We start from the raw sequence: 26,781 nt of genomic DNA on the forward strand, positions 1-26,781 counted from the left end.
TAAATGAGACGTCTCTTAAAAAGGAAGAAAAAGTTGAACATTAACCAACTTCCACCTTGTATTTTGTAAGGATTTCTATCTTTTTTGTGTGAGAAAGAAAAGAATCCACAATAAAAAGGTTGTGATATTTATTTGCACAAAAACAGACAATTAATGGAATAATCACGAAAGTCATCATCAGCACATTAGTTGATAATCTTTATTTGCTGTAGTTAATTTCATTTCATAAAAATGCTCTAATACAACTCTTGTGGCCTACAGCAAGCACTAAAAACATTTTAGCAGTATTTGTAAAGATCTAAGATTTAAAAACATCTCTCCAGTGTCCTTGGCTTGACCTCTGTTTAACCCGTGGGCAGGTATGCTGGACTCTGGGAGCTGTAGTCCGGACAGACTTTCTGAACCAGCCTGTAGTCTGTGCTGTAGAAGGACACATAGATGCAGATGACCTGGAAAGGTTTGGAGCACATCCAGGTGACGTGGCTCTGGGTTTGTTCCTGTGCGCACGTCTTGGACGGGTCGTAGTTGCACAGCATCACCTTTTTGTTGCGTTCGGTTTTCTCGTAGTCCACCCTGCAGTTGAACGTCTTCGAGTCTTTGGGGTTGACCACACTCTGGCGCTCCAGGTCGAACTCCACCTCCTTCTTCGGCGGGACGAGACTGACGGACACGTTGCCCACACCTGTGGAGTTGTGGCGGAAGTAGACGCCCAGAGAGCCGTTCCCGTGGTCCACGATCTTCCCCATTATCAGCAGATTGAGCTTGACTGTCTTGATGTTTGAGTAAAAATCCCCCCAACTGAACGTCCTGGACAGTTTAGCTGCTCCGTGAACTTTGGTGATGGGCTGAAGCTTTATCTTTAAGGATGGGTTGGAGCTGGACTGTGAGTTTCCTCCAAGAATTTCCCAAAGTCCCTGCTTGGAGAGTGGGATGAAGGGACTGACGGGGAGGTTGGTGTTCTGAATCAGATTTCTGGTCTGAAGCACCCAGTTGTTTTGTGATGAATCCTCCTGGTTTCTGTGGAGTTGAGGAGCTGCTCTCTCTGTGAAGGTGAAGTTGTCCTGTGTCTGGTGTTGCCCGAGAACCAACTAGGCAGAAAACAGTGAGGAAAAATTAGATGCTGAGGAAGGAAATTGGTGAAGGCAAATTTGCTTAATTTTCACTATAATTCCTTGTGACGCATTTCAAGTTCGATCCTTCTCAATATACAAGCAACATGACAAAAATGCTGCAAAAAGATGCATTTGAAATTGCTTAACTAAAGTAACTTATTGTGAAGAACTTCACCCTTGAAACTACAGATGCATTTGCTCTTGGGAAGCAATTTAATCATATAGCTGATTTGGTCATCTGTTAAGCTTCAAACATAATATTGTATTTTGGCACATAAAACTACAAAGCAACTGATAATCAGAATATTGCAATGATTCTATATGAAATGTTTAAAATACTTGCAAAAGTCACATAAATTGCCCTGGAAATAGAAATCTTTTACACTGAAAGCTCCCCACTATTAATATGAACGCATTTAACGACTGTTTAGTGCCATCGGTTTCTGTACTCACCAGACAGAAGGTTCCTTTCAGAAGTATCCAAACAAAGCAGTGATTGGCAAAAATCTCCATAGTGCACTGATTCCAACAGGCATCCACTGCTGATTTAATTTCATTCAGGTCAAGTTAACTTTTGGAAATCCATGTTTAATAGCAGGATCCCATGAAACAAACACTCAGGAAACCATCTGGGTGCTGCTGCTTCATTCACAGCACACAGACTGGGAGGCTTTCTCAGATCTCGAGATTTTTAACACCCAGATTTGCTGTGTCTCCCCTCTCTCTCTCTTTCTCACACTCTTCCTCTTACTGCTTTCCACTTTCCCAATCACACACACAAACACACACCTTTATCTATAAGTGTATGCAGCGTTAACAATATCACACTCTATCTGCCTCCTCTCAGCCTTACAGTCACTGAAAACATATTGCATTTTATCCAGGCGATGACACAATTCAATTAACACTTGGTGAGTATGAGACTTTATTTACATTCATGGTGTTGAGGCGGTAAACTAAGCCAAGAGAATGTGTTACTGCCATCTTGTGGCTAGATAGAAAAGTGCAGACTGAGCAGGAACAAGGCAGTCAATGATTTGTATTCACACAGATCAGGCACAACATTAGAACCGCTTGCTTACCATTCTGTTGACCCCACTTGTGTTGCCAGAACTAAGCTGTTCAGGCATGGACATAGGACCTCTGGGGGTGTCCTGTGTTGTCTGGCACCTGGATGCTGTGGATGTGGATGTTCATTGTCTTGGGCTCTTGGCCGTGTTCCTCGATCCAGTCCTGAGCAGCTATTGCAGAATGGCAAAGCTCAGGATCCTGACCGCTTCCATCAGAGGCGTGCTTGGTCTGCAACAGTGTTTAAGTGAATGTTCTTTAGTTCGATTGTCTTTTATTTTAGAATGAAATACACTTAAAAAAAAAAAAAAAAAAACTTTTCTCAGTGTCAACTTGATAAATGACACTGAAAGCCAGCATATGCGTGCCAGGCCTGGATTTTGGTGCTACGCCAATTTCAACAGTCACTTAGTTCATCATTCAGAAATTAGCTTTGCTGTGTTTGTGTGGGTATGTGAGTTCAAAATATTCTGGCATTGTACTAAGCCAAAAGGAAGTTGCAATCAAAGAAAACACTAACCGGCACCTGGAACAGATTAGATTCCTAGGTAAGATTTGGAGATTTCTGCAGCCACAACAGTTTCTGCATAGTTATATAACTGCAATTCAAATGAAAGAAAGACAAAACATTTTGTAGTAACTTTAAAATCAGTATCTCTCGCTGTATGCATGGGGACAGTTATTAGGACAACAGGAGAATCAAACATTTCTAGTCATGTGGAGAAAAGCAAAATTTTTATTTTCATTTGATCACATTTGCTTCCTTCAATTAAAGATCAAAAAAAATAATAATTTCATTAGATTTTTGGGGTCAAAGAGATAAAGTTTCACCTGAAAAATCTGCTGCTCCGATTCCCTGCAGTCTGCATGCCTTTGATTGCGGTTAAGATCATGCTGCATGTTTGGTTGGTTTCGATTTGACATTCTTGACCTTGATTTACCTCAAGGAAGAAAATAAAAAATACTATCACATATCACTTCCTGTTCAGCAAAAATTGCTGTTTCATAAAGTTAGAAAGTTGATCTTAACTTTTCTGCTGGCTGTGCATCACAGAGCAACAAGCATTATTTTCTTTTATTTTTCTGATCAAACTTCCTGCTGCTTCCCAGTTGAAACTGACCAATTTGCAGTTTTACAGTTGAAAAAGTTTATCTTTTCAAGTTGTGGTTTGGTAATATCCATCACACAAGATATTCAAACGCATAAAGATAATGATTCATTAAATTGTAATTCAAGAATGTAGACACAGCAAAGCAGTTTTGCTCTTAAGTTACACAAAAATTCTTAATGTCTACAAAAGTTGCAATAAGCAAGCACCAGAGAGATGCTAGGTAACGTCAATGGTTTTTATTTAATTATTTTATACATTGTAGATTAATACTGAAGACATCAAAACAATAAAGGATACATATGGAATTATGTTGTAAACAAAAAAGTGTTAATCTTCACTATTAATCTACAATGTACTGTACTACAAAAGTACTGAATGAGAAGGTGTGTCCGAACTTTTGACTGGTAGTGTATGTGAACCACCTTTGGACATCTCCTGTGTTTCCCTTTTTGTTGCTCTCCAGTTGTCTACCTGTACATTCCATGTCTCTTTTCAGCTACTTCCATTTTTATTTTGAAGTTACCTCGCATCTTTTTTAAACTTTAATGCACTCGGTCCATTAAACTTTGCTGTCTCTTTGCAGAAGGTCACATCTTGAGCCTTTAGATGCTCCTGAACAGCACGCATGACTTAAATCTGTCAGTGGCGACCACACAAGAGGGGTTCCAGCATGGAAAACAGAAGTCGGTCGGTGCAGGTCGGGTAAGTAAGTTTCATGGGGCAACAACTCAAATGACTATTCTAGCTGGAAACAGCTGATTTTTAATGGAATATCTTTACAGGGGCTTTTTTCTATGTTTTTCTGTGATTGTTTTGATTTTAGTTTTTGTGGACAGTAATATAAGGATTTATAGAATGCATTATGTAGCACAGAATGCCCCGAAAATGGAAATTATGCCCCTTTTTTCAGATGAGGCTGAGAGCTTTCTCAAGTACCTTTACAGTAAAATGTATTCCCCTGTCATTTGCTAATCCATCTGTTTAATGATCTAATGTTCGCACACCTCGTGTTCACCTGCCTGATTATTCCTTTTTGGGTTTCTGAAGCAGCGTTTTGACACCAACAAACCTGGCAGACTGAGAAGCAGCTGTTCATTCTGAATGGCTCACTTGATAAGCAGTAGGCAGTGAGGGGCAAGATTAAATTTGAGCTATTGGTTCCTGAGCTGGAACGTAGCAGTTCAACAAGATATTTACGGGCTTGTGCGGAAATCTAGTTGAAATCTACAATAGAATTGGATTGATGCGCGTTTATTTAATGTGCTTTGAATAATGTTATCACTTTTTGCCCTTGATCTTTATTTGCCAGATTATTTTAAGATAAATTTAAGTAAGGGTTGGTTTATTCAGATAGTCCAAGGGTGTTTTACAAATACAGCAGCATATTGGTACAACAATCTGATAATAACAATTTGATATTAACAAAAATGTGATAATAATTTTGGCAAATTAAACTTTATGAACAAAATGACAGACAGAAGTGACACAATGCAAAGTAGAATCATCAGACATGAGCTGATTTCACGCACTCTCAATCCTGTCTGCCTATTTGTGTTGTTATGACCTTTCTGGTTATGTTTTCTTTTCATTAAGCTGTTTACTGGAAACCATGGGCCAACTACCCACACAGGTTTAACTTGTCCCACTACCAGCACACTGCCTTGAATGTCCATGTACATTCTTGATGGGAGAAGCGTGATCATAAACTTATCTGTCATCTGACTTTTCTGGCAAGTGTTTCCTCATTGTTTTATGTTGTTTTGAATCTGATTTCCCACCCTTTATTGACTGTGATGTTGAAATACGGCTCAAAAAAACTGACTAGACAACGACATATGATTGCTTTTACCTAAAAGCTTGGCACCTCCAGTACAACCCCAGATAAATTTATCTGTTAAATAAGCAAAACTGTGAGACCACACTTAATCCTGTTATCATTTTAGCTCTTTAACATCCTCACCAAGAAAAAGGCAATGAAAAAATTATTTCTTTATATTTCTTATCTCTTTGGGGCACTAATAACAACAATGAATGTTTTTTTTTTTTTTTTAATGAAGAGACCCAGCAGTTTTTAAAATATTGACCTCTATGAAACGGTTGAGAAAAATTATTTGACCCTTTTAAATTTTTTTTTTTTTTTTTACTTTTCAAATGGCACAGTTGTGTTCAGCAACTCCTTAGGCACTATAATATGTCAAAAGTATTACTTTACCTTTGAAAATCACAGCAAACGGAGGCCTCATGTGAGGAGTGATTTAGCTTGTGCTAACTTCCTGTGAGCAGACTAACTTGCTCTGCATGCTGTTTCAAAACACGGTGACATCTACTGGACTTTTTTTTAGTATAATGTACCTCAACTGAGTGGTAGAGATGGCTGAAACAGGTGGAATTAAGTAAAACATATTTTCAATAAAATATAGTGAGTCAAAATGTGCTCTACCAAATGGTTGAGCAGAACGTTGAAGGGTTAGGCAGCTAGGTCACATAGTTGTTTTAGGTGTCGCTCTGTTATTTGCCTTGGCTTTTAATAGCTGTTTAATTTGGCTTTTCATTAGGCCACATAGTTTTGTTTCTTGTGTCACAGAAATACTACACACCTACCCGAGATATTTATAACATTAAGTTTCCCCAAATATACTCAAGATGTAATAGGTGCAGCTTTACTCCCTGTATGTGTCTGATTAATTAAATTAGGTAGCATTAAATAGACTAGAAAGAAGAAGACGAAAGTCTTGAATCTGCAAATGATTCGTTTTATAACTGACTAGTGTGGGAAAAACGGTGAATGCTGAACTAAATATATAGAAAACCAGGAGACATAATGGTACGCTATAGGGGAGAAGCCTGTGTTAAATTATGTAGGTCACTTTAAAAGTTGTGAATATTTCTGCAGTTAATTATTTAGCATTTTAGTTTTCAATTAATTTACATTAATCTGAAGAAATCAGCTTTCACTTTGACCTGAAAGTGTCTTTTTTTTGGTCAAATTTTGTCAAAGATGCCACTGTAAATCTATATTGAAAAGCAATACAAGGGAACACTTCCAACTTCTGTATGTATACACATAATTTCTGTAATGTTCTCTTTTGAATTCAACCTATTTTCTATTTGAACTGTAGCATTTAAAATGCTTTTAGTATTCCTAATTTTCTTGGGCCTAATACTTCACTAGAGTAGCTTTGTCCCTTCATGCAGCCCTTCAGCTCATCCCTTGTCTAAAACAAGCCATTTTAGGGCCCGTGTCTCCTGACAAGAACACTCTCTTCTGATTAGCACACTTTGCAGAAGCCTTCAGGTGTGAGAATAGTGTCATCCTTCTGCAAGTGTGGAATTTCCAAAAGCAAAGTATAAGTAACATATGTTAAATAATATCATTTGTTGTTCTTGATTGCAAATGGGAACTTGTCATTTGCATCTATACATGTTCAAGCTCTCATCTAATCCAGAATATGAGCGCAAACAGCGTGAACACCTGCTGCAACAAAGATCAGCAAAATGTCCCTGTCTGGTAAATATTACCGATAGAACCTGCCAATTTGTGACATGACAGTGAATTTAATCTTTCAATCACTAGCCGTATATGCAGGCTTTCTATATTTTTTCATTTAACCTTTATTTAACCAGATTAAAGACCCACTGAGATCGAGACCTCTTTCACAAAGGTGACCTGGCCGAGAGAGGCAGCAGCAAACGTCAAAGTAAACAAAAAACAGATAACATTAACAACAAACATTAAAATATTAAATACAAGCAATTAGATAGATAAAATACGGGAGTTATTTTTACAATATAATTTATAAACACAGGCACTGTATCTGACCTTGTTGATTGATGTACATATGGGATGTGCCAAAATGCTGACTGAAGAGAAACAAGTCTAGGGTCAGATAATACCAGAGGTAACGTAGCATGTAAGATGTTTCTGTTGTCACAAAATGACTGTATATTATCTCTTCTGTAGCACTGATTATTTGCATGCTGCCTAGATTCCTACTCAAGTATTCTGTATAAGCATATATTAACATATGCCTGGAGCAAATAGCCATATAATGAAATCTGTGCTTACATCAGCTGGTTGCAAAAATAGAAAAAAAAAACTGTTGGAAACTGAGTGTTCAGAGACGTCTGAAGCCTGAAATTACAGTTTCATATGTTTACGTCATTATTCAAAGCTGTCACATATCCATATAGGACAGAAAATAAGGAAAAGGACAATAGATTGTCTTTAATGTATATTTTAAATTACATCATAAAGGAACTGGCTTTGTCTTGTCTAGTTAGAAATGTGAATAAATAAATTCATAAATTTTTTGTTTACATGGACTTTAAGCAAATATGCCCTGCCAATGTCATAAAGAAAATATATCTGCTTGTGAATAAATCCCAGGATGATTTAGCTTATAATTGGGAAACGTTATTTCCAAGCTGATGTGCAGCATAAAGACAGCTTCTCCACAGTAACCCCAGAGATAAATAGTTCCTCCTGTACACCTGTTCTCACTTTCTCACAGTAAGGAGGCGAGCAATTATTTGGCTCTGAACAGGAACAAAACAGCAATGTTGACATAGTAACTAGTATAATTAGACTAAAATAATTTCTAGACCACAAACTGCTGACAGGTGGGTCCTTACGTACAGTTTGTACTTTTCATTCAAGCACACACATACCAAGTAAGCAGCCTTGTCACACACTCTTTTGTTCCTTGATTGACATGGCATCTCAAAAGTTGTGCTCAGTACAGAAAGATTCCACTGCTTTTGATAGTGCAGTAATGCTATTGTTCTAATCAGAATCAAATAAAGTCCTCACACATTAAAATATTTTTGTCAGCACCTTGCAAAGCAACCCAGTGCAGCGATTGAGTTTTCTCCATGGTTAAGATATGGTTAGTATTAGACGATTAAAACTTCAGCAAACCAACTGCAAACATGGTTAAAATGGAAAAAAAAACAGTTGATTATAGCTGGTCACTATCAAATAAATACCATGAAACTTGTTGATGTTCTACCAGACTACAAGGAACCATTGTTTCCAGAGAATTTGATTTTAAAGTTTCATTTACAGACGCTGCACTGAGGCTTAAAGCTCAGAGGCCAAATATGAGGAAGTAAAACCCACAACTCTAAGATGTCACTTATGGTACGAAAGATATGTTTGTTTGTTTGTTGTTTCTTGAGCCATCTCAAGATTTTTAGTTATCTTGATGAGATGGGGGAGGCACCTTTCAACAAGAAGGAAGTCAAGTGCTCTCAGCTGGCAACACTGATAAGAAAAAACACCATTTCGAAAAAATCTAGTCGATATTTTGGTTTTGTTATTCCACTCAACTTTAAGGGAAAACTACTAAATGCTCTTCTTTTTTCACTGCTAATTTAATGGCACTTAAATTCTTGTCTGATCACACCTCACACCTTTGCACATCACTTGCTAAACATTTTCTTATCAATAGACTCTACAATGTACCCATGTAAAAGCCCCATATTGCAGGTTGTGGTACCTGTGGTCTTCAGACAGGTGTGTGACCAAAAATGAGTAAAGGAGGGCGTTCTCGTGTCAGATTTGTCCCAGATGAAACCGAGTGATTTTTTTTCTATGAGCGGAAAAAAACAGTGCAACAGTGCGCTCCACATTTCATGAGAAGGCCACATTTTTAAGTGTAAATACCACAGTGCACCGAAGATCTAACTTTCCACCACTGTAGTTAAAACACACACTAGCTGCCCGTGCCAGTTAGAGCAACACCAACACAGTTTAATGATCATCAATGACCTTGCACCATTGTGAACACTGGAATTTTTAACTCACACACCCTCAAAAAGAGATTTAAGCGCAACCATTTTGGTCGGAGTCTGGAGCCCTGCAGTAAAAGGAAGTTAATATTTTTCTACCAGAGTCACCAACAACTTGTAACAAGTGTCAAAATGCCTGCATTGTTCACGACTTAGACTAAGTATTCAAGTCTGTGGTAGAATATTTCTTTTTTTCTTGCCACATTGATTTGAATAATCTTCCCTGATCTCAATACTCAGTGGAAAGTTGTTATGAGGAAGCAGCTTTATCCATCAGATACACCTAACTAGTAAAACAACACATTTGTGGGACTGTGCCAGCTCTGGGTGTATAAAACCGTCTCGCATCGCTGCAGATTCAGATGAGATGTATATGAAGGAAAGAAGCGCATGTGAAAAGGTAATTAATTTATTTTGTATGTTGTTTAAGTGAAACTTTATTTCCAGTATGCTAAGCTGCATGAGTCTCATATTTCACTGAAAAAGTGGCATTTATTCTCAACTGAATTTTAAATTTTTAGTGAGAAAGAAAAAGTGTTTTTCAATAAAAATACATTTAATGAAGCAATGTTTAAATTTCACACACCTTCAGGTAAAATGTTGGAAGCTGATATTGTTTATTATGATCATTTTGTTGCCTTTAAATCTAAATATCTTTGCCATATAAATTATACAGCAAACTTTTGTCAAATTTATGCAGCATTGTTATTTACCTTCTGAGTACTTTATCATTTTTTGTTTTGTTTTAATTAGATTAATTATGTTTGTTCTGGTTTTGTTCAGGTTTAATTTTTTGAGTGTTGAACAATGGCAGGTCAAATCATATTGCCTGTGCTGCTTTTGGGGATAATAAGTAAGTTTTTTAAAATTAAATTCAGTTCACTTCCATTCATGTTGATGTGTTTATGCAATTTTGACTTATTGATGCTATTAGTCCCATATTTTTGTCCATTTATATGTATGCATTTGTTTCATAGGTGGGGTGACTCCTCAATTTACAGGTACTTTTAATAATTTATATTTAATTTGTTTGCACTCTTCAGCTCAGTCCAGTCATGCAAACATGTCAAAATCAGAGGGTGTCAGCAGGTATAACAGTATTTTAGAATTCTACCTTTTACCAGCAGATTGCAGTTTAGACAAACTGCCGTAGTAAGTTTGTTTGATGGCAGGAATAAGTATTTTTGAATTGACGATTTTACCTGCAGCTCATGTCAAGCAAGATTTCAATATAATAATTCTGTTTTAACATTTTCAAATATGCATGTTTACATGAGTTCTGTTAGAACAGTGCACAATTTATACCCCATGGTAGACTGTAGCACTAGTTAAAGAACTGGAGTGATGCTTGTATAGCACAGTAAACACTGAGGGTGTGAAAGTTGACTGTTTATCACACTTTGGCTTACAGCAAAGCAAACACTTTTTATTGGTGATAGTTTGCTAATGAGCAAGGATTTAGAGGGGATTTTCCCATCAAGTGGCTGATGTGGGTTGCTCACTGCGTAGGAATGATAGATATGAGGAACTTATTTCATTCCCTCTGTTAGCTTTTAGTTACAGAGCCAATCTGCTTCTATATTTTAATATTTTTTCATGTTTTTGGTATTTTGGTCACACTTGTCCTCAGTATGTTGAGTTTAAAAGAATGATTAAGATAAAAAAAACAACATGGATATCAGTGGTTTGCTGGGGTGAGTTAGAAAACGTTAAATGGTTAGTAGGACAAGTATTGATAGATTTTTTTCGTTCTTTCCAGGAACCCTCTACCCAATTGGTGGGACAACAAGTGCTCGATCATTGGATGGAAGTTCTCCTAGAATTGCCCTGCTTCGACCTTTTGTTTATTTCGGACACACCTATAATCAGATTTATGTATGTAAAAAAATATTTTGGCAATCTGCAACATCTGCCTTCTTTGAAGGCTGCTAGGGATTGTGGAGGAATCAACTGTTCATCAATTGGTGGCATATCACTCACAATTCAAGATCTGAGTTGTAAATATGCAAAACAAATAAATGAAATAAGTTGGCAAAGCAACAAATGTGTCATTGTTAAATAAAAATAACAGTAATTTCTGTTTAATTTCACTTTTATCTACATGCTTCAAACATAAATCATTCAGTAATAACAAGTATTAGATAAGTGTAATCAGTATGTTGTCACATATGTAATAACTGCAGCTGTAAATACGTTGACATTTACTAACATATGATTGCCAGTGACTGTAGTAAACACCTACTAACTCCATGTTAGTAACAAGTGTTTTGGGGTTTTTTTTTTTGTTCTAGGTGAACCACAATGGAGATCTGACCTTTAATGCACCATGGTATAGCTACATACCTCAAAGGTTTCCAATGTATGGATCCAGAGACATCATCGCTCCATTCTGGACAGATATAGACATCAGAAGAAATGGTCAGATCAACTACACGCAATACACCAACGGCACCGTTCTCCAACAAGCTACACAAGATATTAATACGTACTTCCCAGAACTGAACTTTACAGCCACCTTGGTCTTCGTAGCGACATGGTATCAGGTGCCCTATTTTCCATATAGTGGAACCGTAAGTCACCTCTTTCTAAATAAGAACATACATATAATGTCAGTGTCTGTTTTAACCATCAATATATACACTTCAACTACACCAAGTCATTTTAAAAAAAATTTTTTTTTAGCAAACAACATTCCAGGCAGTCTTGATCTCTGATGGCCGGTACTCATTTGTACTGATGAACTATGGGATAATCGCCAGACCTACTCACAGAGTAGAGGTTAGAGCCCTAAAAAATTAAATGGATTGCATTGTGGAGCATGTTTTTTTAGTTGCAATCTCTAAGCTAAATTGAAATGCATTCATGTCATGGTACGAGTAAGAAATAAACCTGTGATTCATTTGATCTGTGCGACATATAATTTCCAGGCTGGATACGACACCATCAACTCTACTCACCATCTCTCCATCCCTGGAACATACTTGGGTAATATAACTAACATTTTCTCAGCCACCTCAGCTCAGTTGCTCAATCGTACTGCATACCTGAGCAACGTCAACGTACCTGGTCGCTTTGCTTTCCGGGTGGACAATGGATCAAGAGGCTGCATCTTCAATGGTAAGTGGTCAGACAGACAGACAGACAGATCCTCTTCTGTCTCACTTCATTTCTTGTTGCTACTCTGGGAAAATAATGCCACGAATGCTGCCAAACAAATTAAATGTTTTATATAATTCAGTTCATTTATATACCACCAGTTCACAACTCTGGAAACTTTGGATTCACTTTAAGCAAACATTTGGCGACAGTGGGAAGGAAAAAAATTGTCAGCATTACCAGGCTAAGGGAGGGGGGATGTCTGCCTCGACTGATTGAGGTGAGGGTCAGGGTAAAAATAGAACGTAGGATCGCAGGTAGACAGATAACAGATAAACAGATAACAATGGAAGGGGGAATAATAAACACTTTGCATGTTGGTGAAGCCAGTAAGTGCAGATCACAAACGTGTAACTCCAGATCCAGAGATACCTGCAGAGAGGACAAGACACAAACTACGAGAAAGACACACAAAGTTAGTGACATGCAATGATGGTATGTAGTTGTATGGGAAGAGAAAGAGGAAAGGTGCTTAGTGCATCATGGGTATCCCCCAGCAGTTTAGGCCTACGGCAGCTTAACGAAGGGATGGCTCAGGAACCATAAACAGTAAAAATGTTTGCAGACTGATGCCAAAGCCTTTCAAAGAACTGTTCTTTCAATTTTCTTCAAAGGTGCAGCTGTGCAGCGTGGTGACTCGTTCTGGAGTGACAGTGCCTGTACTCAGAAGTGCACCTGCACCTCAGCAGGCCTGCAGTGTCACAACCAGCTCTGCTCCTTCTCACAAATCTGCCGGCCAACTTCCTTTCAGTTTTCCTGCCAGACAGTGCAGAGACGCACCTGCACCATAAGCGGCGATCCACATTACTACAGCTTCGATGGCACAGTGTTTCACTATCAGGGCACCTGCACCTATGTTCTCTCAGAACAATGTAAAAATGGGTTGCCCTACTACAGAGTCGAGGGGAAGAACGAACACCGGGGCAGCACTCATGTTTCCTGGACACGACTGGTCAGAGTGCATGTCTACAATGAAACCATTGAGCTTGTGAAAGGACGTCGTGGTGAGGCCAAGGTGAGTGATGAGAACTATGTTTCCTTTGCCATGATATTTTAGTTGTGATCACATTTTCAGATCTGTGTTTGTATCCTGGTGTGATTACAGGTTGACGGAAGCTTCGCAGCAACCCCGTTTTCTCTTAGCAATGGCACCATCCAGGTTTATGAATCAGGTTTTTCTGTGGTTGTCACCACCAACTTCGGCTTGGTGGTATCTTATGATGCTAATCATCATGTCCAGATCAGCGTGCCCCACACCTACTTCAATGCAACATGTGGACTGTGTGGAAACTTCAACAATCACGGTGGAGATGACTTTCGGACCCGCCAAGGCCAGATTGTGAGCTCTGATGTAGTTTTTGCCAACAGTTGGCAAGTGTCTGGGGATGATGAGCCTGGATGTGAGGCACGATGTGGCGGGCTGAACTGTGCTGCCTGCACTAGCACTCAAACAGCATTATACAGCAGTGCTGCTCATTGTGGTATCCTCCAGAGCACGTCTGGACCTTTTGCCGCTTGCCATCAACAATTTCCCCCACAGAACTATGTGGACAGTTGTGTGTATGATCTGTGTATAGGAGGAGGGTACCAGCCCATTTTGTGTCAAGCTCTAAATGCGTATGCAAGTCAATGTCAACAAAGTGGAATCCAGCTGCAAAGCTGGAGAAGATCCGGTTTCTGTGGTAGGCCTATCTGTCATTCAAAATTATTTAAAAAATAGCATCATGGTAAGATTTCCATGATATTGAGATTGATGTTGTTTGAATTTGTCTAGAAATCCAATGCCCAGCAAACAGCCACTTTGAGTCCCAAGGCACAGGATGTCCACCTACCTGTGTTAATCCCAACTCCACCAACAACTGCCCTCTGCCTGCCCAGGAGAGCTGCATCTGCAATCCTGGCTACATTCTCAGTGGAGGGGTCTGTGTCCGTCATTCTGACTGTGGCTGCAGCTTTGAGGGTCGTTACTACCGCTCTGGAGAAACCGTAATACTAGACAATGACTGTGGAAGACGCTGTAGCTGCAGGTATGGCTCCATGACTTGTCACTCCCACAGATGTGGCCCACTTGAGTTGTGCGACGTTGAGGATGGAGAAAGAGGATGCAGACCAAAAAGCTACGCAACCTGCTGGATAAGGGGCTCAGGGTCATATCATACGTTTGATGGACTGACATACCAGTACCCTGGGGCGTGTCGCTTGACCGTTTCCAAAGTAATAGGATCGTCTAGCCAATCGCACTTTGTGGTAACAACAGAAAAAGTGCCAAGACACCAGCAGGGTTTTTCCAATGTGATAAAGATTGAGGCAGAGGGAACACAAATCTCCATTGAGATGGCACCAAGCAGCAAAGTTCAGGTAAATGACTGAAATATATTCCAATATAAATGTGAAATATGTTTGGTGACACCTGAGAAAAGTTACACTAAAAACAATTGTATTTGTACTTATCCTCTTGCGTGTATTGAAACTTTTGTTTGGCCTTCTTGTTTAATTTTTTTCATGACAACTAAAAATCTGGTCACCCCAAAATTTGACACTTTCTGTTTAAATGTTTAGGTTGACGGTCAGCTGATCAGATTACCTTTCAGCTCTGCGTCCAACCGAATCCGCATCTACCACAGCAGCATTCACAGCATCGTCCTTCACACCTCTTTTGGTGTAACTGTGCAGACAGTCTGGCCTCGCTTTGTTCGTCTCACTGTACCCAGTAGCTACAACAGTTCACTTGGTGGACTCTGTGGAAACAACAATGGTAACCCACATGACGACTTCCGCACGCCCAGTGGTACACTGGTCAACAGTTCTCAGGCCTTTGGAGACAGCTGGCGAAATGGCTCACTTGCTGCACAGTGTGTGGAAAGCATCAATCACAATTCTACAACCAATTACAGTTCCAATGAGTACTGTGGCATTCTTACCTCACCACATGGGCCCTTTGCACCGTGTAACACCACGGTGGACCCACAGCAGCAGTTGGACGCATGTGTGAACATACTCAGGGGCTCTAGAGATCCAACATCAGCACTGTGTGAGGTCCTTAGAGATTATGTACTCATGTGTCAACAGAGGGGCATTACCTTAGGACAGTGGAGAAATGCAACTGCCTGTGGTAAGTCCTAACTGCTTTTGGTGAAGATGGCTTTGATATAAACACATTCAATAACCTTTCTGAAGTAAACTTTTTGTTTTTCTGTAGCACAAACCTGCCCTGCAAACAGCCATTATGAGCTCTGCGGAAGCTCTTGTCCATCTGCCTGCCCCAGCCTCTCTTTCCCCTTTACCTGTGTCACTCGGTGCCAGGATGGGTGCCAGTGTGATGATGGGTTTGTCCTCAATGGCAACCAGTGTGTGCCACCAACATCCTGCGGATGCTATCACAATGGACGCTATCGCGAAGGTGGCGAGCAGTTCTTGGATGGTGAATGTCAGCACTTGTGCACCTGTAACAGCACTACTGGAGTGGTCCATTGCGTCAACAACGCCTGTGGTCCCCAGCAGTCCTGCCGGGTCGTGGCAGGCGAGTTGGGCTGCCACGCCATCCCTCGTGGCACCTGCTCTGCCTCTGGAGACCCCCATTATCTCACCTTTGATCACAAGGCCTATGACTTTCAGGGAACCTGCCGCTATGTTCTGGCCACTCTTTGCAATGCCACTCACGGGCACCACCAATTTTCTGTGGAAGCGAAGAATGAGCCGTGGAATGGGTTGCCAGTTTCAATCACAGCTGAAGTTTTTGTGAATGTGTGGGGCTATCAAGTACACATGTCCAGACACAGGAGGGGTGTAGTAGAGGTGAGCTAAACCATTTCCATTCTAAATCATGGTTTGTTCACTGTAGAGCATTGTTAAAAAAATTTTTTTAGCAATGACCAACTGACGTGGTCTATGTAGGTCACTAATTGCTAATATCCAGATGCAAGAGATCCTTGTTAAATGTTTCTGCCAATATATTGCTGTGAAATTTGCCATGTTCAAACATATAAATATGGGTATCAACCACAAAAGTACACTACCTGTCAGTTACAAATAAAAATTCTTCTTTTTCAATTCTTTAGGTAAATGGAATAACAAGTAATTTACCAGTTCTCTTGAATGGCAGTCGTGTATCTATCTATGCAAGTGGATCTCGAACGTTTGTCAGTTCGGATTTTGGTCTGAGCGTCTCGTACGATGGATGGAGTACAGTGGTTGTCTCCCTGCCTTCAAGTTACAGGTGCAGCTCAAATTATACTAATGACTCACATATGTTGAATAATTCCCTGTCTCAACCTTCCGGAACTCTGCCATGCAAATTTTAACTATGTAGGTCAGGAGAACAGATTACACCTATTTAAAAAAAAAATCCATTTTCATATTCGAATAAGTTCATGGTCTTGTTTGTACCAACCTTCTTATCTGACTTGCTTGCAAGATATGAACCTCTTTTATTTGTTCCAAAGTGCTGGACAAAAGATTTTAGTATTTATGCTTCAAGCCATTGGAATTATCCACACAAGGACCTTTAGAGCTCATCTCTGTGTATCAAAATTACATATTTAGGATGTTTTTTTTTCCATTAAAAAAATCCTCATGTCTTACAGTGGTTTTAATATCTTACAAAACCTTTTACCTGCTTTAAAATGTGCAGACCCATGATGACCCCACCTCCTTCTTTACTCACTCCTCTGCATCTTGAGCACACCAGCTCACCTACATCTCTGCTCAAACACTGTAAAACTAAGCTGTGCTCCACAAAGCCAAGCTGTATTATTGGGGTTTTTCAATCATACATGTTTGTACCAGAAACTAATTCCTAAGAAGAATAATGATACAGAAAGCTCATCCCAACTGGATTGATTCCTTTGGTTTGTTACATATAAAACCCCGGAAGACTTAATCTTGTGTTTTTGAGATGGTTATCGGTACACTGCATTTCAGAGAGGAAAATCCTATTATCTATTTCGCTTATGATGTCTCTTCTGGCATATAAAAAAACAGGATGTGGACATGTTAAGTAAAAATTTTAATTTCATTTGCGTATTATTGTTGATATATTTCATTGGTTTTATAATTCCATTTTGGTCATTTTTATTTCTTTGAGTATCCATTTGTCTCACTGTTTCCTGTCGCCTAAATGGTCACTCATCGCTAATATGCACAAGAACTGCTATGTAACTAAAGTTTTACTTTCTATCTTCATCAGTGGACAAATGTGCGGACTTTGTGGAAACTTCAACGGAAACCCAAATGATGAGTTCCAATCTCCAAATGGAACAACAGTCACCACTCCTCATGCGTTCGGGGCGTCCTGGAAGGTGCCAGGTAACTACACCTGCAACGACGGCTGTGGCTCCTCCTGCCCCCGATGCACCAATGAACAGCCCGCCAGAGCTCAGTGTGAGGTGATTAAAGCAGCTGACGGCCCCTTCAGCTTCTGCCACGAGCAGGTGGACCCAGCACCGTATTTCACCGACTGTGTGTTTGACGTATGTGTGTCCGGAAATCGAAACCAAGACCTTCTGTGCAGGGCCATTCAGTCGTATGTCAGCGCCTGTCAGTCTGCTGATGTTCCTATCTTCCCTTGGAGACAGAACACCACCTGCAGTGAGTCAAACAAAAAAAAGTCTTTGAAAAATTGCCTCTACATATGGGCTGAGTTTGTTAACAGTTCTTGTTTTTCAACCAACTGACATCTATCATTTGTTTCCTCGCTTATTAAGGACTCGACTGTGCAGCCAACAGTCATTATGAGCTGTGTGGTACAGACTGTGGTGACACTTGTGCCAACAGCATTAATGCCACCTGTGAGCAAGGATGCTCGGAGGGATGTTTCTGTGATGAAGGCTTCGTCAGGAGTGGGTTGAGGTGTGTCCCTGTGCAAAGCTGTGGCTGCCAACACAACGGCTTCTACTATGACGTGAGTCACGTACAGTAAATGTAAATCTGTGCAGCTCTCCTGTATTATAGATGTCACAATATTTCTTATGCCCCCTTCAATGAAAAACATACTCTTCATTTGCCATCTTTAATTCATTGCACAATATTTTGCTACTTTAGAGTATTCATAAGAAATTACTTTAGCTAGCTACATAATCTTCTGATATATGATACCAATGGTTTTTAATTGTTCGCATAATCTACACACATATTGGGTCTAAAATATATCATCTCATGCACTCCCCCCCCCCCCCCCCCCAGTTGTGGCAGCAGCTGCAGTGAGATCATTAATAGTGAACCTTTCTGACTGTAGCTTCAGTTTGTGCCTTTCACACAGCTGCTGGAAGTGTCAGCAAGCCTCATTACCACAGGCAGAGAGAGAACATTGTACATGAATGAGAGATTTACCACTTGTCTGTTTCAATTATCTGTATTTTTAAAATATTGATATACATAGTGAACAATAGCTGTACATGTGGTATGAGTGATGTCACGTCGGACAAAAAAGAGGTAGGAAAGGGCAAACAAGTGTCACAGGTGTTATTTTCATCATCTTTTACCAAAGATTTTATTGATTTCATTTAAATTTTATCAAGCATTTAAACAATGCTGTAAGTGACAGGAGTGAGTTACAGCTTGACAAGAAGGAAAAAAAAACAAATGTGGTTCCAAACAATGCAGCTATGTAATTATCATTTCACAGTAAATACAAGGTGCTTCGCCTGACTGCAAATGTGTGACAGACAACATGGAGCAATAGCCGTTTTATTGTCTCATTCCTCTTTCTTGCCAGGAGCTCTCTAAATGAAGCATGAGCTCAGTATTTCTCATGCACATGTCTCTTATTGTCACATGCTCCAGGCTGGTGAATCCTTCTGGACAGATGGTTGCTCCCAGAGATGTGAATGTCGTGCTCCCAATGACCTGCGGTGTTCTCCTGCATCTTGCACTCCCACACAACAGTGCACCATCAGAAATGGCCAGCTGGGCTGTTATGATGCACTGTCTACTTGCACGGTGTGGGGAGATCCACACTACATCACCTTTGACGGAGTAGTGTCTCACTTTCAGGGCACGTGCTCTTACATTATTACAGAGAGTGTGGGCCACAGGACCGGTGAGACCCAGTTTCACGTAACAGCTACCAATAACCACCGTGGCAACAACCGTGTGTCGTTTGTATCTGTGGTGGATGTGTACATCGTGTATCAAACAGAGAATGTGCATGTCAGGCTTGGACCCAACAGAAGAGTGAAGGTAAGCTCCTTATTATTTTCAACATGAGCAACTTTCTACATCCATTTGACGTCTCTTTAATCTCTAATCCACTCAGGTGAATGGAACCGCGACATCTCTTCCCACCACTGTGGGGACCTTAGCTCAGGTGGAAAGACAGGGAAACTACATAGTCCTCAATTCCTCTGACCTGATTGTCCAGTTTGATGGCCGGAGTACTTTACTGGTCAGAATCGGCCCACAGCGTAGAAACAGAGTCATTGGGATGTGCGGGAACTCCAACGGCAACTCTGCAGATGACAAAGTCTTGCCCAATGGCACAGTGGCGCAAAATGACAATGAATTTGGACACAGCTGGAAGGCACCCACAAGTCAAGCAGGGTGAGATGATCTATAAAGAACTTGTGTTTTATAATCTTCACATCTATTCGCTAAAATATCATTAATTAGGAAAAGTCTTGCTCAACTTATTTTAACAAAAATTTGTCAAACCACACCTTGTAGTTCAACATTTTATGGACAGCAGTGCACATTTGTAGCGCCTCACACATACGCCTGCCTTCTAAGAAAGTACTTCACCACTTAGAGATTACATGTTATACACTAAGTTGATGGAAGTATTGCAGAAGTGTCACCTTGAAATACTGCTCAGATTGTTAATTTTGGCGTTCCTATAATACCCCTGGTTTTAACCCTTTTCTAAATGGGCTGTTTCAGTGTCTGTAGTTTTAACACAGGCAGCAGATCTGAATGACTGTCTGATCTATGGAGGAAAGAATGAAACAAAGGGTGGATCTACTCTAATATTTTGTGGCTCTTTAAAGACATCGGAGACCAAATAATAGCGCCCAAAAACAATGAAAAATTGGATTTTGCGTAATAAAGCCCCCTTTAAAAAATAACCTTAAACTGTGGCAATAGATGTGGCTTACAGATGGCATCAGATAAGACTGACACATATACGTGGTGATGTCATATTACATGATAAGCTTTTCAATCATTCATTGCTTGTGACCAGATTGATGCCTTTGGTAAACTTTTCATTTTTCTGTCCATTTAAAATCATACAGTGAAGGAACTTTAGGGCGTCTGACAATTTTTCAGCCATAAATGATGTGTTTGCTAAAACAATTTAGAAGGTAAATAGCTCATTTTGTAATATTTTTGAGTTTGTGTCAAATACTAGTTAGCTTTCTGTTAATGATGTACTACAAAATATCTTCATTTAAACTTTAATGGCTGATGCTAGATGCTGCACATCTTGCAGAAACACACTGTATACTGACAAAGTACACAACTTGTCCTACAAACTGTTAAATGTATAATGACTTTTCTAGATGTGGATCCACTGATGAAACAGGCGACGATGGATTGAGTAACTGCGCCCTTGTGGCAAAATACTCTGAGGTTTGTAGTGTCATCACCGACACCAGCGGTCCATTCAGTTCCTGTCACCTGCACGCGGACCCTGAGCCATTTTTCGACTCCTGTGTCTACGACCTCTGCCTCTACACTCCAGCCAACAGCATGCAGTGTTCTGCTGCAGAAGCCTATGAGAGAACCTGCTCTGTTTTGGGGTTAAACATCACTGAGTGGCGCTCTGGTTTGCACTGTGGTACGTTTGCACTGGCTTAATATATCCAGGATAATAAATGAAAAAAAGTTAAAGAGTCTTATCTCACTGTTTCTGCAGCTGAGTCAGACCCTTGTGAACATCTGGACTGCACAGAGGATGAATGGTGTGGTGAGAAGGACGGCGTTTACGACTGCTTCTGCGACGAACGCCATCATCGACCCAACAACGAGAGCTACGGTGAGGGCAGCTCTTTTCAAAAAACTGCTCTGTGTTTGGATCACTGAACTGATAATGGCATTATAGTGGACATTGTTTGAGCACAATGGTTAGTGATGTGTGTATAGACATGTACAGTGCCTATAAGAAGCATTTAACCACTTTGAAAGTTTTACCTTTTTGTTGTTTTTCAACATTAAATCGAGGTCAATTTAATTTGGGTTTTTCAAGAAGATTTTACAAAAAAAAAAGGCAAAAACATTTTTTTTGCTGCATTCATTTTACCCTGGACTTTTACAAGCTTTCCAGGCCCTACTGCATCCCAAGAAGCATCCCTACATTATGATGCAGCCACCACCATGCTTCACTGTGGTGATGGTGTGTTTGTGATGATATGGAGAGTTTGGTGACCAGTAAATATAGCATCTAGTCTGATTGCCAAAAAGTGCAACATTTTTCCACTTGACTTCCAAGTCTTCCCTTTTTTTGAACCGAGCTGCTGAAGCTTGTGGCTCCTTCAAAGGCGTCATGGGCGCCTTGGTGGCCTCACTCACTAGTCCCCTAATGCTTTATAATAACCTTTCACAGTGTGTGTGTGTTTTTGTTTTCATGGTGTAGTTATAGCAAGCATTTCTGATTCACCAGTGATTGGATCTTCCAGATACAGGAATCTTTATACTAAAGTCACTACAGGCACTGTACATGTGCAATTTGATGGCTTTATAGAGCTTTAGTATTCTGGATCTTTCCAACATTTTCTCCCATTTTTGGGGTAAATTGAAGAGATTATCTATCCAAAACCTCAAAAAGTGATTTTTATTTCTATCATTCCTCCACAGACTCAGTTATCACTTGTGCCAATAGTACAGGCACCATGTCTGTGTCTCGCTGCCAGCTGTTTGAAGCTGGCTTCCACTCCAGCGCCCTCCATCTCCGAGATGATTCCTGCAACGCGACCCTGCAGGACGGACGCCTGGTGTTCCACTTTGACAATGATGACCAGCTGTGTGGGACAGTTCTCAGGGTACTGTCCATAGACTAGACTGTTATGAATGTAGACTGAATAAGATTAGTGATAATTAATTTAAATCCAATTTCTCATTCCAATTATAAGAGCAATGGAACCCATTTCATGTATGAGAATACCATCCGGGGTGATGTGGATCCTCACGGAGGTGTAATCAGCCGCCAGAGGAACATCAACTTACGTTTCTGCTGTGAATATCCTCTAAATGAGGCCCTGTCAATGGCTGTGGGCATCAACCCTCTAGAGAGGTAACTCAACTATCTCCTCTGCATGTTTTATTTGACCAGTTCCTTGATTGCAGTGGTGCTGCTTAAATCAAAATTATGACAGTTTTTTTTTTAAAATAGAAAACATGTATTCATTGTGAAATGTAAAAATGTGTGCAGTGCTAGCAGGGCTTTAATATTTATGTATTATATTAGAGAAATCTTTGCTGCTGCACATCTGCACCTTTTTTGGGTCATTGGTCAATGTTAATGTTAATAACATTGACAATAATTTTAAAAAGGTTCCATCGGTTGTTGGAAAGCTGTTGTGAATGTCCACATATTCTGCATCTTCACAATCAAATTTATTAGCAAACAATACAAAATGAAATTCGGAGGAGTCTGTCTCTGTTCGGATGAAACATGAATGTATCAGAGATTTCCAGCTAGACTTAGTCTAACACACTTCAGGCAAATTGCACTTGCTGTACAAGTGTTACATTTTAATTAATGCGCTGCTCTTGAGAAGGAACAATTCGCTGACAGGTTTTTGGAAATCAAGCTCGAGTGTTTTCACATTATGTGTTTGTGGTTTTTTTTCATAGCATTGTGAGGAAGAAGCTTCCATCTGGTCAAGGGGAGTATCATACGAAAATGATCCTCTACCAGGACGCTGGTTACCGCTTCCCCTTCACCAGCAGCCAAACCGTAGACATAGAAGTAGATGAGAAGGTGTATGTGGAGGTGCGGACGGAGGGAATTGACCAAACCCAGATCTCCACCATTCTGGAGTCTTGCTGGGCGACGCCAGTCAACATCGCCAGCAACCCTGTCCGCTGGGATCTCATCACTGAAGAGTAAAACAGCTACTGCAGTTTATCTTAGCACTTTGATTTCTTGTTCTTAATAGCCCTCATCAGACCTCTCCTCATTTGCTTCTTTACAACTAAACCCTTTTGGTTCACAGTTTTTCCGGTGACACTAACTTCTCACACCGTCTCTCTGCTCCAGGTGTCCTAATGCAGCAGATGGAACAGTGGCAATGCTGCAGAACGGCGTCTCCACCGTGGCCCGATTCTCCTTCAGGATGTTCTCCTTTACCAACTATTCATCCCTTTACATGCACTGTCAGACCCACCTGTGTTTCCTGAGGAACAACAACTGCACAGCTGTAAGTAGCACCATGTTTGTGTCTGTGGCTGCAGTGAGATTATGAGCTTCTAATGTTGTTTTCCTGCAGCGCTGCCACCTGGGTCACCACTGGCGAGCTCTGAGGGATCTATCCCATAGCGGCACCGTGGACATCTCAGTTGGACCGATAGTCCTGAAAAGTGGTTCAGGCCAGTTGACATCACTGGTGGTGACCCTGCTGGTCAGTTTGCTGACTGCTAAAACTCTGTTCTAAGGAGATTAGAGATTATTCATATTTTAAACTGGGAAACTGGGATTGTATTTCTTATTAAAAGGCCTTTTCCTTGAGGCCTGTTTTATATAGTCATGGGACAAGTAGAAATTATTTTGCTTTACAACAATAGGGGGCACTATCATGCAGCATAATAAGGTTAGAATCAGTTTGTTGTGTTTACTGTGTATGATATTAATCAGTTGTAACCATGGTGGCTTTGTAGATATTCTAATCCTTAAATCTGTTATATTAAGTCATAATACAGGTAAATAGGTCTAAAGAAGGTTAAAAGAAACCACAACAATAATCAGCTAATCAACAATAATCAGAATGCAGCTTTATACCAGCATCACACCGAAGTGCAATGAAAATTACTGTGTAATGTAATACCCAGTGCACGATGTTATTAATCTGAACCAGCTTCCTCCGAGACAATTTGAGTTGTCGTAACATCCAGTTAATATTTAGTCAAAAATTCTCAGATGAATGTTGTGACAACATTGTTTTTGCCCTTATTTTACCTCCAAATCTCCAAAGCTTGTGGTTTCCTTCCTACTCATGAAAGAATAAATACCAAGCACTGCTTCAGGCCAGCCAACATCAGTCCGAGTCAGTTTGCTGACAGGAAAAACGCTGTTCAAGGAAGATCAAACACAGGCAAGCATACAGTAAACAGAAGAGTATATACAGATTATACAACAACATATGAATCAGTCAGCAGGAGCTAAATGAAAGAACATAGATGTAGGAACTGTTAGTTATGTTGTTCCACTGTGATCCACTTAAAGAAAAAAGAGGTGCTTTAAAAAAAAAAAAGTACAGATGAGAACAATGAGGGTGTAGGTCAGAAAAAAATGTTTCCTAGTTTGTAGAAACATTTGTTAAATTTGCTCCCACTCAAGTCGTGGTAGTTTTTCTTTACAACATTAGAGGGCAGCAGAAGCTCAAATACGTGCACTGTAGACTCACTATTCACCTTTATGTACTCAGAATAATGTTAATCAGTTGAATTCTTAGGTACTTAAATTCATTTATTATCCTTGAATCGATATTTTAGTAGTGATAATCATAAATAATGAAGGAGAAATGATAAATGAAGTAATGTTTGTGTGACATGCACATAGCAAAACGTCATCTGGGCTTTGCATTATCTAAATACTTGGGTGGCGATTGATGTCCTTGCAACTTTTTTCAAAAAATAAAAACGGTATTTACTTAACATTTGAAGTTGTTTCTTGAACTTTCATCTACAAATACTCACAAAACAGTTAAACACTGGACATGTAAATGTAACAATAACTGCAATTGATTCAAACCATCCCTACAAGATGGTTCCCATTTGACAAAGAAGCTGTCCATGATGCAGGAGATCAGGTTTCTCTCTTTTGTCTGGAATCTCCTTTGTTGTGCCGAACTGACAGAGCTGATATCTCCCATGTCTTCTCTTGTGAGGTTTGAAATTCATCATTGTCAGTCAGTGTTTCCTGAGCATTATGGGATGAAACATACAGTAGACATAACAACACTTACCACGCACCCACAACATGTAATTTGTCATTGGCATAATGGGGCCGTACAAAAACTTCAAAGCATGTCCAGTATCACTTCACCTGATACACAGACTCTCCAGTCGTTTCCTGACAGATTCAGGTAAGTTATGGAGACACTTTACAGATCTTATTTCACGTGTCTTGACTGTACACAAAAATGTGAAAAGCTGCTCGCCTATGAATAAATCCTAAACATATCCATTTTTTCATCGCTTGTGCTCGAGGACCAACACCCTTTTTTTATTTGCCTGGCAGTCATTGTTTGTTTGCTCTGTGTTTCTCATGTAGTAGCTGAGCTCCTCTGACAACATGCCATTGCAGCGTTAATCCTGTGGCTTATGTGGTATTCTCAGGCTTTCAAAGTCAATGTGTGAACATGAATGTGAGAGCGAAACGGACAAATAATACATAGATGATGCCGAAACTGATATCTGCAAGTCATTATTTAGCAGGCATCCTTTGTTGAGAGAAAATCTCTCAATAAATTAATTGTAATGTCTGGGTGTTAAAGGATACCACGTGGCTGAGCTCCACGTGAGATGACGAGGCAGTTTTAGTACCAAAGCTCATCACGTACACTACCGTTCAAAAGTTTTGGGTCACTCAAAATCCTCTTGATCACCTTCAAAGCTCTACATAACTTGGCTCCCCCATACCTGACTGAACCTCTCCACTGGCACACAGTTTCACCTGCACCCTCCAATCAGCTGATGCTAGCCTCTTATCTACCACCATCCAGACCAAATACTGGACCTGGGGTGACGGAGTTTTCCCCACCCTCTGGAACTCACTCCCCAAAAGTATCAGAGAATCCTTCTCACTCTCCATATTCAAGAAATCCATAGAGCCACATCTTTTCAACACTGCCTACAACTTGTAAATCTCCCTTTTCTATGTGCTCCTTTCTCCACTATATTCATCCATCCATCCATTATCTATACACCGCTTAATCCTCATTAGGGTCACAGGGAGCTTGAATCTATCTCAGCTGATTTAGGGTGAAGGCAGGAGACACCTGGACAGGTCACCAGTCTATCACAGGGCTACACATACAGACAAACAAGCACACTGACATTTACATCTATAGATATTTGTTGTAGTAGTAGTAGTAGTAGTAGTAGTAGTAGTAGTAGTGGTATTTTTATTATAAATTTTAACATTATTACGTGCCACCAAATAACTCCTATGAAGAACTTTTGGTGCTTTAAATATACATATATGAAGAAGCAACCTCTAAATAAAGAAGTTCTGCAATAAATGATGGCACTTTGAAGAACCAGAGAACCTTCTGAAGAACCATTTGAGAACCGTTTTTTTCTCCGAGTGCACTGTAACTGGGGCAAAAATTCTGCAGAGAAGAGCAAACAGTAGCTGAATTGAATCAGTATTTTGGAAATCACTCCTCTTA

General features: G+C 40.0%; 2 protein-coding genes across 2 annotated transcripts; one reads left to right on the top strand and one right to left on the bottom strand.

Moving 5' to 3' along the window:
* Positions 1-111: 111 nt before the first annotated feature.
* LOC111577756 (neurexophilin-1-like) lies at positions 112-1,821 on the bottom strand. Its single transcript, XM_023284182.3, has 2 exons — positions 1,566-1,821; positions 112-1,088 (listed from the first exon to the last, which is right to left on the bottom strand). Exons 1-2 carry the CDS (start codon positions 1,623-1,625, stop codon positions 345-347), a joined length of 804 nt encoding a protein of 267 aa, XP_023139950.2. The 5' UTR covers positions 1,626-1,821; the 3' UTR covers positions 112-344.
* LOC111577747 (alpha-tectorin-like) lies at positions 910-25,044 on the top strand. Its single transcript, XM_055004607.1, has 26 exons — positions 910-1,050; positions 3,876-3,994; positions 4,886-9,482; positions 9,866-9,935; positions 10,060-10,083; positions 10,842-10,957; positions 11,374-11,652; positions 11,765-11,860; positions 12,010-12,199; positions 12,853-13,253; positions 13,344-13,920; positions 14,013-14,596; positions 14,798-15,350; positions 15,438-16,033; positions 16,297-16,454; positions 17,424-17,824; positions 17,941-18,137; positions 19,019-19,414; positions 19,491-19,774; positions 20,731-21,008; positions 21,087-21,206; positions 22,025-22,209; positions 22,300-22,460; positions 23,024-23,275; positions 23,430-23,589; positions 23,659-25,044. Exons 4-26 carry the CDS (start codon positions 9,890-9,892, stop codon positions 23,821-23,823), a joined length of 6,219 nt encoding a protein of 2,072 aa, XP_054860582.1. The 5' UTR covers positions 910-1,050; positions 3,876-3,994; positions 4,886-9,482; positions 9,866-9,889; the 3' UTR covers positions 23,824-25,044.
* Positions 25,045-26,781: the final 1,737 nt, after the last annotated feature.

Source organism: Amphiprion ocellaris, chromosome 18 (genome assembly GCF_022539595.1).
Source record: "Amphiprion ocellaris isolate individual 3 ecotype Okinawa chromosome 18, ASM2253959v1, whole genome shotgun sequence".
In the NCBI taxonomy this organism is placed as follows: domain Eukaryota; kingdom Metazoa; phylum Chordata; class Actinopteri; family Pomacentridae; genus Amphiprion; species Amphiprion ocellaris.